At 37.2% G+C, this 18,785-nt stretch overlaps 2 protein-coding genes across 7 annotated transcripts in view; one reads left to right on the forward strand and one right to left on the reverse strand.

The window, feature by feature from the left end:
- PREPL (prolyl endopeptidase like) overlaps positions 1 to 1,544 on the reverse strand; it is a 75,156-nt gene extending 73,612 nt beyond the window's left edge. For 2 of the 4 annotated variants that reach the window (XM_077134120.1, XM_077134119.1), the window contains exon 1: positions 987 to 1,542. The gene's annotated coding sequence lies outside the window, so the exon portion shown is untranslated. Of the gene's footprint in view, positions 1 to 986 lie in introns of all 4 variants that reach the window. The other 2 variants (XM_077134118.1, XM_077134117.1) reach the window with 2 other exon arrangements.
- CAMKMT (calmodulin-lysine N-methyltransferase) overlaps positions 653 to 18,785 on the forward strand; it is a 542,173-nt gene continuing 524,040 nt past the window's right edge. For 2 of the 3 annotated variants that reach the window (XM_077134134.1, XM_077134132.1), the window contains exons 1-2: positions 654 to 1,764; positions 12,386 to 12,558. In XM_077134134.1, the coding sequence (XP_076990249.1) occupies positions 1,627 to 1,764; positions 12,386 to 12,558 (311 nt within the window). In that variant the 5' untranslated portion in view covers positions 654 to 1,626. Of the gene's footprint in view, positions 1,765 to 12,385; positions 12,559 to 18,785 lie in introns of all 3 variants that reach the window. The other variant, XM_077134133.1, reaches the window with a different exon arrangement.

An 18,785-nucleotide genomic window follows, 5' to 3' on the forward strand; every position in this document is an offset into this window, starting at 1 on the left:
AAGGACTTGATAAAGTATCTATTATGCTTATTTTACAGTTGAGGAAATTGTGGCTCTGGTAGGTTTAAGCAACAGGTAAGTAGTATAGCAAAAAGCCCAATCTGGTTTGGCTCCAAATCTTGGACATAAGGAACTATTAGATTTTAACGTTAAGAAGGCATTTAATTCTTTAATTAAAGAAAATACAACACAAACCCTTCAGGATGCAGAAATACAATATGAGACCACCTCAACTTTCTGCTGGGTGGTTGGTTCTACCTAACCACGTTAGCTATTAAGCAGTTAAAAGTCAGAGGGACCTCGTTCGGGTCTTGACTCTTGCACGTACCACCTATATCTCTGGGTCTCAGTTTCTACATCTGCACAACTGAAACAATGGCACAATATACAGGATTGTCGTTGTTAAATAAAAAAAAAGTGACAACTTACGTTAAGATCTCAACACAGTGCCTGGCATGTGGTAACCACTCAATAAAAGGTGCCGAGGCACGTTGTGAAGGTCATCATAGAAGTCTTTCTCAAAATGCCCCTAGGTATCAAAGCTAGAATACTGCGTCAGATTTACCACAGATCTGACCTGCTCCGACCCTCTCCCCCCAGCGCCGGCCCCACCTCCCAACAATTTCCTAGGTGTCGCAGCCAAATAACGGGCGGGTGGGACTGGGAAGCAGCAGCCAGGACAAGAGGACAAAAGGTTCTATATAACACAGGGGACTGCAAGGGCGCCGCAGCCTCGATCCAACCATTGTTCACCCGCAGGGATGAGACAGAATGCAGGGCCAGGGGCTGGGTAGAGAAACAGGTGTTTCCAAAAGAACTACTGATTTTCCCGGTGTAACTCTCCACCACAGGAATGAGGCGATCTGAGTAAACAGGGAATGGTACCTGGTGCCACGCCTCAAAAACCAAGAACCAGGGGACTGAGGGGTGGCTGGGTGGGGGGAAGAAAAGAAGGCAGGAGACCCCAAGCATATCCCCATACGTACGTAAACAGAAAGAGTCAACCCGGCTCTGGACACAGAAACGAGTGAAGGCAGGCCCGAAATGTCGTAGCTCTCAGCAGAAGGACCACAGAAACCACCTCAGCCGTGTCCAGCCGAAGTCTGCGTTCTGCAGCCGGCAGAATGATAACCTAGCCAGAGCCGCCCAGAGCAGGTTTGCAGCACGCCGGCCTACGTAACCGCAATCTAACACGAGAGCTAAGCAGATTTCGCCATCTTTATTGTGGCCAGCAATAGGCTTTTCTCCTTCTGGGTTCTTTAGCCTTCAGGGTTATGAACCTTTTGGGTCCTCTCTAGCTTTGTGAGTTCTAGATGATGCAGAAGAAAAGGTAAGAACGAGTGGCGGCGTCCCACCAGCTCTGCTACAGCGCCCGCATTCTCTGGTTCGCCCTCACTCAAGATGGCTACCAGCGAAAATGGTGCAATGACGAAATCAACTCTGCCTTAGTTGCCAAGGAGACACGAATACCGGAAATGCGGAAATCGGGGAGGGTACGCACTCCGGGGCCGCGGTGGAGAGTGGGAGAAAACCAAGCGCACAGGTCCTAACAGGGAAGAAGCGGGAAGGTCCTGGCAGGGGAGAATTGTGACGGTAGCAGCTCCGGGTATTGGGCGCTCCAGTGGGATGGAGTCGCGTGCTGTGGAGGTTCGGGCGGACCAGGCTGAGCCAACCCCAGGCGGAGGCCAGGCAAGCGGCAGTCCCCCTCGGGAGCTCGCAGTCTCCGCGCCCTTAGCAGCCGCCCGGTGGAAGCTCCTGCGACAGGTAACGGAGACCCCGCTCGCCTTACCTTTGCCTCTGGCCACTTCCCTCGTCGGTGCGGGGCAAGCGACGGTAGCGGCTGCCTTTCCTTGGCAGCTCTAGGAGTTTCTTCACAGTGTTGCCGGGAGCCACCTGAGAAGCGGCCCTTTCCTTCACCTAAACGTTCGTTTCCTTGCTTCAGCTTCTTTTCTTTCTTTCTTTTTAAAAATCCGTATGAGAGATGAACAACCAAAAGGGAGGGAACAGATTGGGTAGCGGTTGGGGGCAGCGATGACTGAGTCCTGGGAAACTCTGTTCGAAATAGAAAATGCCCTTTTATATAATTTGTCTGCCTCTCGGGGACTTTTCCCATTGCTTGTCAGTCTGAGCGGGACCGCCGCTCCCCCACTGATACCACTCTTCTTTCCTGCTTTTGTTTTGCTGTCTCCCCCAACTTGCTAATTGTTTCTAAACTCACGACCTGATTCTAGTTATCGACTGCACGTCTGCTCCCTCCGGCCCGAAGGCTCTCGGAGGTCAGCGTAAGTTGAATGAGTTCGGACTTGTGAAGTTGGACATGTTGCCTGACTTGCTTCCGTGTAACGGAGAGAGCGTGAGGAAAGTGGGACGATATCTCTCTCACTGGGATGTGGAAGTTAATGAAATATTTATCTTGTGTGCGACGGGATCTGCGAGATTCTCGGTATCCAAGGTGGGCTAGTCAGAGTGAGGGGGTGGGTTTGTTATTTGAATGAGTGTAACTTCTAGTATACCAAATTGCTGCTGTTGCCGTGGCAGGTTTGACGGAAATTTCTGCTTTGTGATAACTGTGATTACAGAAACACATTGCTTGAAATGAAATATCTTAATTGTTTTTACACATTGGCGTTGTGCCCGTGCCTGAGGCTTCCTGCTGAAAACTTTACTCAACAATCATACATAAAATACAGGATTCCCATATACCACCCTAGCACCTTGCATTGGTGTGGTACATTTGTTACAACTGATGAAAGCACATTTTTATAATTGAACTTGCCCATGGTTTAACTTAGAGTTCACTATTTCTGTACTGCAGTTTCATGGATTAAAAAAAAAAGTTTCAGTCTGTTATCATGTATCCAACCAAGTGCTACCATCAGTACCGTCCATTACCAAAACATTTCCACTGTTTCAAATAGGAACTCTACATTTTAAGCCTTAATTCCCTATTCCCCATCCCCACCCTGTCCCCAGGTGACCTATATTCTAGATTCTGAGTCTATGAGTTTGCTATCTGTTTCTGACAGTTTTATTTCAAGAAGCATTTCCCAGCTATTGCCACATTACTTGAGATTGTGCTTTTAGTACTTTGGGGGTTACTTTGTTTGCAATTTTCTGGAATCAACTTTTCATATAGCGGTGTTCTAGTGCTGTCATGTCATGTTAAGTAAGATCGTTTCTTTGCTGATGCAATGACAGTCTTTCCAGAGCTTTTGTGATCTTGTTTTGCTAGTAATATTAAAATGGTATTATATACAATAAAATATATGTCCTCAGAGATCATTTGCACAGACTATATATAGTTAAGTAAACCTCAGATCAATTAAAGTTGTATTATCAAAGTACTATGTTAAGGCCTTAAGTTAATCAGATTTCATTATACAATATTTATTTTGCTATCTTCTTTTGCTGTTCAGTGACATTACTTCAGTGATTTTGAGTATCATAAAAACTCTAGTTGACCAGCACTTAATTTCATTCTAAATCACCACAGGTTTCAGAACAAGGACATGTTTCAGCTATGGTTGTCATTTGAATTCCACCACGGTTTGGCATTCTAATGCTTTGGTATACATGTATCCCCTACTTAAAATCTTCTTATCTTTTTATGTGCTTGGTGAATGACGGCTCATTCTTCAGACCTCCATTTTAGTCTCCTCTCTGTACACAGTGTAGCCCTTCCCATATTGTATTATTATCATTTGATCAGAGTCTCTCTTTCTTCCTGGAAAAAGATGATGTTTTATTAATCTCTACCCTTTGCACCAAGCACAGAGTCTGGCCACTTGGTTTTTAGTAAATATTAAGTGTTTGGAAAGTCTGAGAGTAAGAACAGTCTTTGTGGCCCATAGCACCTAGTTCGTAGTGTATTGTATTAGTTAACTATTGTTGAGTGACAACAGCCACAACATCACATCTTCCTGCGTGGGCCATGGAGTGAGACCTACTGGCTTTGGGGAACTGACCTTGCTCTGTCTTTTTTCCATGTGAGTAAAACGTTCCATCCAGTGTAACACCTGCAAACTGTAGAGTGGGGTGGTTCGCTTAGGATTGAGTTCCTGGTGGTAGACACTGTTACTTTGTTGCCACCCTCATGTGGTGAGACTCTACCTCTGGAGGTCATAATATAGTTGTCTCTCTTTCTGATTGACAATATTAATAATATATCAAATATATTAAACATTTTCAGGCTCAGTAACTACTATATTTTTAATGAATGGATCATTCATATCCAATATGTCATCAAAAAATGGAAAACTGAGTCTATTATATGCGGTATATATTATATGCAGTAGAGTCTAATATATACAGTAGACGGGAGAAAAGGAAGCTGATTTTATAATCTGGATGTTTTAGATTTGATGAGGGAGGACTCTAATTTTTGCATTTTGAGGAAAAGTACCCCAAATCCTTAATCCCAGAAAAACAATTACTTTCCTTATGAGTGACCAAAATTGTTCCCAGAGCAAGATGCTATATGATAGAAGACTATTACTCATATTGATTAATTGAAAAAGTTTGTTGAAGAGTCTAAAGTGAATCTATAGTCTGAGTACCAAATCCTTATAGATATTCATTATTAGTGCTCCAAATTTCTACAGTTGGCTTCCCCACACCTAAATTAGTGGTGATTTTTGAAGCAACTTACATTTGTCAAATCTTCACAAAACAGTCAATTTAATTTTTATGGAAGTAATAACTCTCTTTTAGCATTATTTCATTAGTTTTTGTAGTGTTTAATTAATGCAAATAACCAGAGCAACTGGTATGAAAGGATTTGGGAAGTAGCACAATTAACTTGGCACACGACTCAACAGGGAAGGTAAGAATCATACATTGGTCACTAGCTTTCAACTAGCTTTCAGCTCCCATGTGCCAGGTCAGAATATTTAATAAAAGATACAGAGAGTGCCTGTGAATCTAGAGTCAGTTAAGAGAGCTGCTATTATGTTTTGTGCAGTATTTAGGACTACTGATTATATTGTAGAATATGACAAATAATAATTAGAGAGACGACGTCTTAGAAATGGTTGTGTGGTGCAGTTGTAGACCTTTCATTGAGAATTGTGGTTTGCATGGCTGCTGAAAGCTAGTGGCCAATGCTCTAATTAATTGTATTCTATCTTTGAAAAGCTTATGGGAAATGTCAAGCATATGTAAACGTGGAGAGAATAGTATAATTGTATGATAACCATTAAGGTTCAAAAAGTTTTAATTCCTGAGAAATTTGTTTGACCTGTATTTATCCACTGCTCCCTCAAGCTTATTTTGAAACAAATCTCACTGTATCTTTTTTCTATAAGTATTTCAGTATTACTTAAAAAGATATTAAGAAATATAATCACAATACCATATAGCACCGAGAAAAATGCCTTGATTCCATGAAATAGGTGATCAGTTTTCAAATTTTTCCCATTGTCGCATGATTTTTGTCAACAGTTTGATGATTTTGAAACAGGCTCCAAACAGGGTCCAAACATTGTTATTGGTTGATAAGTTCTTTAAGTCTTTTCAGTTGTTAGTGCCTCTGCATGTCTTTTTTCCCCCACTTCTTGCTATTTATTGGGAGAAACTGGGATTTTTTTGTCCTTTAGAGTTTCACATAATTGGAATATTGCTCATTGCACCTGATGGTATTGTTGAGTGTGTTTCTCTGTCCTATGTATTTTCTGTTCTTATAATGGGTAGATATTGAGACTTGCTCAGATTCAGATTTTTTTTTATTGTGAAAAATAATGTATATATACAAAAAAGCAATAAATTTCAAAGCACACTGCAACTATTAGTTATAGAACAGATTTCAGAGTTTGGTATGGGTTACAGTTCCACAACTTTAGGTTTTTCCGTCTAGCTGCTCCAAAACACTGGAGACTAAAAGAAGTATCAATATAATGATTCATTAGTCATACTTGTTCATTAAATCTTATCTTCTCTGTTATAGTTCCACCTTCTCCTTTGATCTTTTCTCCCAGTCTTTTTGGGTATTTGGGCCCTGCCCATTCTAACTTTTTCATGTTGGAAAGGGCTGTCAATAGTATGGAATAGGGGGATGGAACTAGTTGATGTTCTGGAGCGGCTGGCACCTCTGGATTCTAGGACTTGTCTGGACTAGGAACCCATCTAGAGGTTGTAGGCTTCTGGAAAGTAGTCATAGTACATGGAACCTTTGTAGAATCTCAGATAGAGCCCTAGGTGTTCTTTAGGGTTGGCAGGAATGGTTTTGATTGGGGTTTGGCACACCATGGTAAATAGCAAAATCTAGCTAAAGCTTCCTAAGAGTAGCTTCCAGAATAGCCTCTGGACTCTGAACTCTTTCAGCCACTGATACCTTATTTTGTTACAATTATTTTCCCCCATTTGGTCAGGAAGGCATTGTCCATCCCATGGTGCCAGGTCCAGGCTCATCCATGGGAATGAGCCTGAGGTCCTTCTGGAAGTAACTCTTAGGCATAACTACAGGAAGGCTTAGCTTCTTCACTACAGAAATAAGCTTCACAAGAGTAAGTCTCAAGATCAAGGGCTTGAGCTTTTAACTTGGAAGTCCCTAATGTTTGAGACAGTATTAGGGATTTCCCCGGTGGTAAATTTAATAGTTCCGTATTTTTTCTCCCTCCTTCAAGGGACTTTGCCAAAACTTTTAAATTGTCTGCTCAACATACTCTGAGATGTATCCAGGTGTTACGTTAAGCTATACAGAATTATAAGCCCTCATTCCCATTCTGGGCTCCATGTGTTTGGGTTGTTTAAATGACCTATCCAGACAGGTTGAGTTAGTTTTATGTGCTACAGAAAGTTTAGGTTTTGGGCAAAATAAACTTCTTTCTTTGGTTTTATAGACTAGGTGAAGTTCTAAAATACAGTGTCCTCCTTACCCCTGATTTACCTTAGTCCCAACCTGATCAGCTTCATTCTAATCTCTAATTGGAGACTGATTTCTTTTTCAATTTCTTTAACAGTTGTTTTATGCGGCAACACTGACTTTTAGACCTGTAGTACTCTTACTCTGAGTGTCACACAGGTACCCAAAATTCCAGGAAAATACCAGGTTATGAGTATATAGTATAGCCTCTTAATATCAACAGATTCAGATTTGATGTTTTTGTTTTGTTGGTCAGGATGGTAGTGGTAGTACTTTCATCAATATTCACTGTGGTATGTTTATTTTTTCTATTGATGGTGATTGCCTAGGTCTGTGAATTCACTAGGGGATTGAAAAATGGTGATATTCTAATTTTGTCCCTTTCCCTTATTACTTGGGATACTCTCATTTTTTATTTGGTTATTTTTAGTTACAGTTTATATAGGAAAGACAGCTATGTACTTGATTCTTTTTCCTTATTTACTAGTTTTCAAAATAATAAGTTGGTTTTTTAACATACTTCAGGGGTGATCAATGGGATATTTTTAAAATGTCATTATGAACTAATAATGTGTTTCAGTTTCATTGCATTATCTTTGTTAATGCTCACCTTGTCCCATCTTTGACCAGTAGGTCCCTTTTCAGATAGACTCAGAGTCCTTTTGATATCATAAGTTTTTGTAACTTTCTTGTTTTCTTGTGTGCAGTATTACCAGGCTCATCCTGTACAAGTCCCGCCATTTCTCCAAGGGGTCCTAATTTATTTAAATGGAAAATGTAATTTAGATACAGCAATGTGGGTACCAGGTGTGCTCATCGTTACTATTTTGGTTATTATTTCTAGGCTTTCTAAAGGTCAGAACTAGGAAATATCTGTATAGTTTTTTAAAATAAAGTACATTATTACTTTATATTTTACTTGCATTCAGATTTAGAACTTCCGGTTTTTTGCTTAACCTCAATCTTACAGCTGTGTCTCCTTTTTTCTGTTCTTAAAAATCTGGTTTTCATCAATAAAATAATTTATTTGATTTATTCTAAAACACATACATATATACACACAACAGGCTCAGGAGAACATACCAACACTTCTACCAACAATATGGTTAGTGGAAATAGTTTTGTTCCCCCAGTTCTCTTTATATTGTGCTATATCCCACTAGAAAGGTATAGTGAAATTACTGTATTTAAAAATCATTCAGGTTTAGTGTGGAGTGGTAATTGTTAGTTCTGGATTTTGAGAGGCTATTTCATATATGTATAACCTGGTATTTAGGGATAAGACCAAAGGCAATCAAGTCAGAATTAAGATAACTCAGAATACAGGGGTAAGGAATACATTGCCTATATTTTAGAACTTCATCTCATCTTTGAGACCAAAGGAAGAAAGGTTTATTTTGTCCTGAACCTAAATTTTCAATAGGACATAATCTAACTCAGCCTGTCTGGATAGATCATTTAAACTATCCAAACACAGGGAGCCCAGAATAAGAGTGAGACCTTTAATCCTGTATAGTTTAATGTAATACCTGGATACATCACAGAGCATATTAAGCAGATAATCAAAAAGTATTAACAAAGTTCCTTGAGGGATGGAAGTACTAAACTTTACCACCAAGTGAACCCCTGATACTGTGTCAGATATTAGGGACACCCAAATCAACAGGCCAAGCCCTTGATCTTCTCTTCTAAAGCTTATATATGTAGCAGAGAAGCTTAGCTTACCCATGGGTGTGCCTAAAAGTCCCCTCCAGAGGACCTCTTTTGTTGCTCAGATGTGACCACACTCTGTTTAAGCCCAACTCTGCAAGTGAAATCATTGCCCTTCGCCCTATGTGGGGCATGACATCCAGGGGTGAAAGTCTCCCTGGCAGCCTGGGAGATGACTCCCAGCAATGAATCCAGCCCTGACACCATGGGATCAACAATGCCATCCTGACCAAAAGGGGGAAAAGAAGTGTAACTAATAAAGTATCAGTGACTGGGAGAATTCAAATAGAATAGAGAGGCTGCTCAGGAGGTCACTCTTATGCAAGCTTCAGTTAGACATTGTTACCTATCATAACTTGCTAAATCCTAACCAAAACCATTCTAGTCAATCATAAAGAGCACCTATGGCAATATATAAGATTCTACAAAGGTTCCATGCACTAGGGTAACTTTTCAGAAACCTACAACCTGCAGATAGGTCCCTGGACCAGATAAGTCTTGAAATGCAAAGGGACCAGCCTTTCTGAAAGAACTAGTTCCATCCCCCCAGCCCATATTCTCAACAGCCCCTTCCAACATGAAAAAAGTTAGAATGGGCATAGCCCAGATATCTCTAAAGAGTGAGAGGAAGATTAAAGGTGATTGTGGTAGTTAGATTCAGTTGTCAACTTGGCCAGGTGAAGGTGCCTAGTTCTATTGCTGTGGATGAGCCAATGGTAGTGACCCTCATCTGTTGCTCATTACATCTGCAGTCGGCTAGGAGATGTGCCTGCTGCAATGAATGATGTTGATTTAATTGGCTGGTGCTTAAATGAGAGAGCTCAGTGTAGCACAGCCCAAGCAGCTCAGCATACCTCATCTCAGCACTTGCAGCTCAGCCCAGGCCTTTGGAGATGCAGAAAGAAATCACCCCAGGGAAAGTTGTTGGAACCCAGAGGCCTGGAGAGAAGGCCATCAGAGATCACCCTGTGCCTTCCCACTAAGAAGACATCAGTTGAAAGTGAGCTGCCTTTCCTCTGAAGAACTAATGAAATAAATCCCCTTTTATTAAAAGCCAATCCATGTCTGGTATGTTGCATTCTGGCAGCTAACAAACTAGAACAGTGATGGTGGAGTTATACAGAGAAGTAGGTTGGGTTTAACAAATGAGTATGAGTGCTGAGTCAGTATATTGATATTCTTTTAGTCTCCAGTACCTTAGAGCAGGTAGAAATAAAAACCTAAAATTGTGGAATTGTAACCCATATAAACTCTGAAATCTGTTCTACAACTAATTGTTGCCATGTGCTTTGAAATTTATTGCTTTTTTTCTTTGCTTTGTATATATATTATGAAATAAAAAAACTTAAAAAAGAAGAGTACATAGAGAAGATAGGATTTAACAAATGAGTATAACTGCTGAATCAATACATTGATATTTCTTTTGATCTCCAGTGTCTTGGAGCAGCTAGAAGAAAAAATGAAAAATCGTGGAGCTGTAACCCATCCCAAATTTATAAATCTGTTGTATGATTACTTGTTAAAATGTACTTGGAAATTTATTGCTTTTTGTATGTAGGTTATTTTTCACAATTAAGAAAAATTAAATCATTTGGAATAGTTCTATATATGTGTTTGTGTTATCAACTGGATATGCCCTTTTTATTTATTTTCTAATTATGTTTTTATTATTGATTTATAGCATATTTCATTGACATTAGAAAACATTCTCAGTGATTTCAGTTCTTTGAAATTTGAAACTAGCATTTGATCAATTTTTGCTAATGTGATATTTGTGCTTAAAAAGAATGTTTGTTCTATAGTTCTTAGATGCAGTGTTCTATATATACATATATATATCCATTAGATAAAGTTTACTAATCATATTGTTCAAGTCTTCTATATCCTTCCTGAGTTTTTGTATGCGTATGTCATTGATGACTGAGAGGGAGATGTTAAACTCTTTTACCATAATTGTGGACTTTTTTTTTGTTTCTCTTTGTAGTTCTATAAACTTTTGCTTTATATTTTTAAGTTCTAAGTAATTAGGTACATACAAATTTAGAATTGTTGTATCTTCCTGGTGAATTGGACCTTTTACCATACTGATGTATTATTGTTTCATCTCTAGTAATGCATTTTTTTAACCTCAAAATCTGAAATTATTATATATACCTCAGTTTTTTTAGTTGATATTTGCATGCTTTGGATTTTTTTACCCTTTACTTCTGTTCCCTTTGTTTTTTGGTAGCAGCTTTATTGAGATATAGTTAACCAATTTGCACAAATCATTCCAAGAGTATTATTCTTTGACAGTAAATCCACAAGGTTGTGCAACCATCTTCATTAAACAATTGTTTTCCTAATATTATTATTATTATTTTAATTAGAGAAGCTGTAGGTTTACAGAAAAATCATGTAAAAAATACAGCATTCCCATATACCCCCTTATTGCATTAGTGTGTCCTTTGTTACTATTGATGAAAGAATATTAACATAGTGCTAATAACTGTAGTCCATAGTTTACATTAGGTGTATTTTTCCCCATATACAACTGTATTATTAACACTTTGTATTAGTGACATACATTTGTAATAATTCGTGAAAGAACATTTTTATACTTCTGCCATTAACCCCGGTACTGCCATCACAAAAGGGTTCACTCTGTTGCATCGTACTGTTTTATCTTCTAACTTTCATTCTGGTGACATGCAGGACCCAAAACTTTCCTTCAACCACATTCACATAATTTAGTGATGTTAATTAAACCCACAATAATGTGCTCCCATCACCATTTGTATTGCTTGCTTTTTGTTCACAGCCCTGTTCCAGCCCAGCACAACCCCAAGACCAAAAAATATGCCAGACAGACCATTCGACATGGGCTTTAATTAAGTACCTACCGAAGGGAGAATAATTCTTCCTAATGGTGGCCTGTTGGGAAATGGAAGTCTGCATCCCACCCAAAACCAAGAGAGAGGGAAGAAGTGTGGCAAGAAATGTGTCAAGAGACCAGCTTACAAAGTTTAAGAGTCCTTGAGATTTGGTTACAACAGGGTTTTAGCAGACTCGCTTGAGATTTGGTTTAGCAGAATTTCATTAGAGTAGGTTACCAACAGTGATTAGGAAAGGGGAGTTTCGCATTCTTTGATCTTGAATGTCTGTCCTGATTATGTAGGCAGCTGCTTGCAGTGACTTGCTCTCAAAATGGAGGAGGGGTGGGTACCCGTGCCCTGGGGTCTTTACAAACACATTGTTTTGTTTCAATTTTATAAATCTAATCTGGCAATCTTAATTTTATAACTGGAGCATTTAATACATTTACCTTTAGTGTTATTACTGTTCCATTTGCTCCTTTCTGTCTCTTGGATTGATTAATTTTTATTCATTTTTCCTCTTGTTTAGAATGGAAGCTGTTCTTTTACTATTTCTTTAGTTAATCATGAAAATACAGGGATCTTTAGACCTCTTAACAAAATTTACCTACCCCCCCCCAATTTATATCCTCCTTTGTCATGTATTTTAATTCAGTTTTTAAACACTAAAATGTTATTACTGTGTTGTATCATCAAGGTTCATTTGGATTTATCCACGTTTTTTCCCTTTTTGTTGATCTTCCTTAACTTTTAACTTTTCATCTGAGATAGTTTTCCTTCTGCCTGAAGAATTCCCCTTAGTATTTCATTTAATATGGGCCTGCTAATGACCAATTCTCTTAGTTTCTATTTTTCTGAGAATGTTTTTATTTTTATTCTTGAAGGAAGATTTTACTGGACTTAGTATTAATTTATCATATGTTTATATAATATAACCACAATATTTGATTTTGTTTCAAAGGTTTTGAAGCAGAACCACCTGGATGATAGTCTGCAACGTGTATCTGTAAGAAGATTTGAATCATTTAATCTGTTTTCAGTGACGGAAGCCAAAGAAAGGGAAATTGAAGAAGATATTGGTGCATGGGTCCAGTATACAAGTGTCTTCTATCCTGAATACAGTATCTCCTTAAGGTAACCATCCTTCTAGTTGAGATATTTTTAAAGTATTTTTTTGTTATAGAAGAAAAACAATCTAATCAGAATTTCATGATTCATTTTATTGCATTTATAGTCAGTCTTTTTCAGAATTTAGGTTTTGCAACTTTATGTTAGGGAATCCTATGGTTTGAATTGGATCTTGCTGTATTGTCATAATTTAAAAAAACTTCTCAGGAATGGAGCGGCATTTGAGGATAAAGTGGGTTGCAAATCAGAGAATTCATGTAATCATTCTCTCATAGCATTTGATTATGAAACAAAATCAAATTATTTTTGAGGCACAGAATACTGAAAGTGAAAATAAGATTTTCCTAAACTACTCTTCAGGTAGTAGTTATCTGAAAAACCAAGCTTTGGTATTTTTTTCATTCATGTTTTGTCACTTTCAGAATAAAACCTTAAGAATAGCAGGAGAAAATTCAGCTGAAAACACTCATATTGTGAGAAGAACACAGACAGTTCTGATTTTAAAAATTATCAGAGAAGAGGTGAGAGAGTTGCAAACTGCAGTAACAAGAAACCACCTTTACTGAATTAATTTTCTCTCATTGTTATATTCTAACATGGTGCAGTATTACTGTAGGTGTTTGATTTTATAAAATCTGCCTTTTCTGACAGGATTTCACATTTTGAAAAGAAGGGAGGAGCAGATTTACAGTAACTGTAAGAAGAGCAAGGAACATATTTTAAATGGAAATGTGACTGAATGAGGTTTAAGTGAGCCTAGGAATAATTTTAAGAAAAATTTTTCACAAAGGGTGTCTATTTATAGTATATGTTTCTTGAACTATTTTAGTTTAAAATACCTAAGCTTTAGAAGATACCATGATAACTAAAAATTTGAGATTTGGATAAAAATTGTTAAAGGTAGGCAGGAAAAGAATTAGGATCTGGTATCATAATATTGTTTTATTGAAAGCTCTAAGGAGAAGATAACTTAGGGATTTGTGAACTTGCCTGTAAATTCATTATGTGATTTTAATTAGAATACCACAACTGTCTAGCATTCTAATGGAGGTTTTCAGTTTGGCCCTTGGTTAGGAAGGAAAACAAAGCGTGTTAAATGCTTACTATGTAGCCAGGTGCAAAACTAGGTTCTTTGCTATACTATTTCATGTAATCCTTACAACAAGTCTGTGATGTATGAATAAAGATGATTAAACAGTGAGAATGATCTTTATAGGGAAATTAAAGAGAAGGAAGACCAGAGTGATCCAGTAGGGGTCGTTAGGTATGAAGTTCTAAAACTTAGTTTCTACACCCATTGGTGAAAAGGGGCTCAGTATAAATTGTAGTAACAATAGTTTGTTGATGTCTTTAAGTCCTGGTTAGGGTTACCCAGGTTGAATGTGAATCTTCTGTTCTTGAACTCTTTCAAAATAAGATTGATTATCCACCTCCTGGTGGAGAGGATCTTGGTCTAGCATTATCTGGAGCCTAGGCTATAGAGTAAACTGAGATGCCTCTCCAGTGGCATGGTTCTTTGTGATATGTTCATTTTTAAAAGAATAAGTAAAAGTATATGTATATAAATATAATATTGAATCTCAAATTATGGAGAATAAAGTACTAAGGAAAATTTTGACCTCAATGGTCACCAACATTTTTTCCCTATTTTTTCAAACTATCTTTTGGGGATCGAATCATATCCCCCACAAAGGGTGTGTTCAGGTCCCAGACCCTGGCCTTGTGAATGTGAACCCATTTGTAAACAGGACCTTTGAAAATATTATTAGTTAAAGAGTGCCTAAACTGAATGGTGGTGGGCCTTAATCCAATATGGCTGAAGTCCTTAAAAGGAAATTGGATACAGAAGACACAAGGAACAGCAGAAGCTGGAAGTCAGTGGAAACCAGAAGAGAAAGGATAAGATACTATTGTGTGCATTGCCATGTGACAGAAAAGCCAAGGAACTCCCAAGATTGCTGGCTAGCCAGAAAATACCAACCCTGGGAGGATGCAAGCCTCTGAAACCTCTTCAATAACTCTCTGTTGTTAAGCCAGCCCATTGTATGCTATTCTTTTAAACAGCTAAGAAACTAAAACAGTATCTGTCCACATTAATAATTCAAAATAACAATAGTATGAACATAAAATAGAATTCTAGATCTGAAAGTGATCGTAGAATAAATAATAAATCATAAATAATAAAAATAATCATAACATTAATAATGGCAGACTTTGAGTCCTACTATGTAAAAACTGTTCCAAGTTCTTTACGTTAGCATTTTTAATCTTCACAACAAACTTATGGGATCAATACTGTTATTATCTCATGTTACAAATGAGGAAAGTAAAGCACAGAGAAGTTAAATAACTTGATTGAGGTTGCACAGCTGGCAAATGATTGTGCCTATATTCACACCTGGTCTGGTTATACAGCCTGTACTTTTTTTTTTAAATTTTAGTTTGAAATAATTATAAACTCACAGGAAGCTACAAAAGTAAGAGTTCCATATACTCTTCACCTAGCTGTCCCTATTGTTAACATCTTATGTAATGGCAGTCATGGCCTGCACATTTTTCTGCACTATCCTGCCTGAATCATAGCCACTGATTAATTTTGCAAATGAAGGAATTGAAGCATATTTTAGCTAATTTCCTTACTGGTTATTCTGAGCATTCTATTTCTTCCTCCATAATCTTGTTACAGCAAAGCAAATTGCTGAAATTGTTTAGATAGGGGAGGGTTTCTGCCAAGAATAGTTTATTTCATTCTGTTGCCGATTTTGTTCATATTGATGTCTTATATGTTAACCACTTTTGCTTGTTTTCTGTCCAACTTGCATCTCTATTCTTGTTCCTTTAATTTCTCGTATCAGTTCTTTTCCCAACATGTTTCCATGTCCTTTCTTTAGATACCTTTATCTATTTTCTTTAGTGTTGTTTGAGTTGTGTGTTCTAAGATTCTTTTTAAATTCTTACAGCAGCCAGTAGTGGTGGTTTAAAACATAGTTTTGAAATGAAGTGGAGAACCATCAACTTCATCTATATATTTTTCACATGGACAGGCACCGGGAAGCGAAGCCGGGTTTCCAGCATGGCAGGCGAGAACTCTGCCTGCTGAGCCACTGTCACCCACCCTTCCTTTATCTATATTTTTTGAAGTTGGCAAATCAGTAGTATGAAATGATTTTTAAAACGTGATGAATAGTTTTAAACAAATTCAAACTAATGAATATTTAAATAATGCCTTCTTTACAAATAGAAGGAAGTAGGACATACTATCCTGAAGGAACTTAAATTCATGAAAAGTTAAATAATAAAAATAAATAAGAAAAGTCTACAGTCCTATTCAAGAACTTGCCAGCTATTGAAAAATTAATTTCCAAATGAGTGGAAGACTTCAGATCTTTTCAGAGTTCAGAGATAGTGTTTTTTGAAAGGACTTGAGGGGCAGGAGTTTTAACTGAATCTGAATGTATCTGAAAATCTGAGAGAAAGGAAGAAGTCATTCTAAAGACAAAGTCACTAGAAATTATGTGGGGTGAGAACCTGCAAGGCAGACTGTCAGGGGCTAGTGAAAAGGTCATCATAATCTCTAGGGTGTGGAATAATTTTCAGAGCATGTTTATGGTAACTGCTTCAGGGTTTTAGGAAGGGTTGAGCATTGGTATGTTACGGGTCCTTCACAGATCGTAAATATAAACCTATTTTCACTTTCTTAGTTCTAATCACCTAAGATCACTTACCACAACTACTAATCAATACTTATTATCAATCTTTGTTATAGTTTTATCCATCTTAAACTTATTGTACATTTTGATCTCTGTCTCTAAAGTTTTTTAGACTTGAAACAAATACCCTAAGAGGATAAATAACTAGTTATTTGTGAATTCAAAGTACATAGTCATATATATACACACACTCGTATATGCAAGTAGTGGCCTAAATTAAAACTATGATATTATTTTCTATCAGCCTTGGAAGAAGACACTTAAAATTAAGAAATAAATAATTTCCCATAATGACCTTTCATCAGAAGTAAAAGTCTGGACAGTGTAAAAATTCAATTATAAAATCCCTAAAATCTGTTGTCATTGCTGTGTATCTGTGTATGGTCAACTCTTTGTTCCAAAATAATGATTGAGCTAGGAAATTAAAATCCAGAATATGACTCCTTTTTTTTTTTTAATTTATTAAACATAACAGCATACAAACACAAACATTCTTACGATATGATCATTCCATTCTTGATATCTAATCAGTAACAAGTATGACTCTTAATACATTCCTTGGCAAAATCTTATCTTTCTGGTCACATATGTTAGATTTTAGAACTTTGTAGAAGAGGCTCTTGCTGTTAACTAGATGCCTGTGTGGAAAACTAAGATGTATCAAGAGATCTTTAAATCTTTAAAAAAAATTTCCTCACCCTATCTTGCAATTTGTTACTGTATAAACTTCATGCATATATACTAGAAATTGTTCCCTGCCCCTCGAATCTCAATTTTAGTGCAGTAGACATTTGCATAGTATGGTAGCTTTAAAATATTTAGAAAAAGCACCTGAGTTATTTATTTATAAATAATTGCATATCTGTGATGTAGAAAAAGCTGAGAGGACTGAACTATCTTCCTCTCTTTGGTAATTGCTGAATTAGAAGGTGGCACTCTTGATTTTCAGGTTGTCCTGGGATCTTAGAAAGGGCAAGAACTCAAGAATGACTTTGTCTTTAACTGTGGTACAGCTATAGGAAAATGCACTATATGCTTATGCAATTAGATATGTGGTAGATTCTCCTTATACGTGTGGCATATCATAGGTACCTGTTTAGAGTTCAGCAAGGCTGACATCTGAGTTAAATATGAACATGGAATTTATATTTAAAAGTATAGTTTTAATGGTAATTAGTGATAGTAACAGCAGTAGTAAGTATTAAAACAGCATTTTTTCTCTTGGGTTTAATCTTGTCTTTTAGAAGGAACTATATAGGACCTTTAAAAGGTGTACAGTCTCTGTAGAATATTAAAAAATACCCACTACATTATTTTTTCATGCAGCTTAAATTTTGTAGATATGGGCCAGTTATAACTTAGTTTTCTGATTTGTTTTAAACTCTAATCATGATTGTTTATGTAGTTCACCTACATATTAATATATTGAAGTGTTTCAGCTTACTGTTCCCTCAAACATTTTTTCAGATTTTCACATAAATTACATGGAGAAACCTCCTACTAATTTCCCATAGGTAGGAAATATAATTTGTGTGGTGACTGTGTGTATTTCCTTAACTGGATATGACTGAAAAAATAATCTCTGTTTATTTTTGAAAGAGCTCCAAGGCAAGTTGCATCTAGCATTAAGTTTTTTTTTAAACTTTTTTATTGTATAGTATAACATATATACAAAGCAAAGAAATAAAAAAGCAATAGTTTTCAAAGCACTCTTCAACCAGTAGTTACAGGACAGATCCCAGAGTTTGTCGTGAGCTAACATACAGTCCTCTCTGGTTTTTCCTTCTAGTTGCTCCAGAATATAGGAGGCTAAATATTTTATCATTACAATAAACTTTTTCCCCATCTTTTTTAGTGAAGAATAACATATATATATATAAGCAATAGATTTCAAAGCGCAGCACCACAGTTAGTTGTAGAACTTATTTCAGAGTTGACATGGATTACAATTCCACAATTTTAGGTTTTTACTTCTAGTTGCTCTAAGATACTGGAAACAAAGAAATATCAATTTAATGATTCAGCATTTATATTCATTTGTTAAATCCTACTTTCACTGTATAACTCCAGCGTCACCTTTGATCTTTTCTTTAGGGGTATTTGGGCTATGGCCATTCTACATTTTTCATATTGCAAGGGTCTATCACTAATACGGGTAGCGAGATGGAACTATGTGATGTTCTGGAGAGGCTGGGCCCTCTAGGTTTCAGGGCTTATCTGGACCAAGGACCCATCTGGAGGTTATAGGTTTCTGGAAAGTTACTCTAGTGCATGGAACCCTTGTGGAATCATATATTGCCCTACGTGTTCTTTAGGATTGGCTGGAATGGTCCTGGTTAGGGTTTGGCAGGTTATGGTAGGTAGCAAGGTCTAACTGAAGCTTGCGTAAGAGCAACCTCCAGAGTAGCCTCTCGACTCTGTTTGAACTCTCTCTGCCACTGATACTTCATTATTAGTTACACTTCTTTTCCCCTTTTTGGTCAGAATGGGATTGTTGATACCATGGTGCCAGGGCCAGAGTCA

Source organism: Tamandua tetradactyla, chromosome 17 (assembly GCF_023851605.1).
Source record: "Tamandua tetradactyla isolate mTamTet1 chromosome 17, mTamTet1.pri, whole genome shotgun sequence".
Classification (NCBI taxonomy): Eukaryota; Metazoa; Chordata; class Mammalia; order Pilosa; family Myrmecophagidae; genus Tamandua; species Tamandua tetradactyla.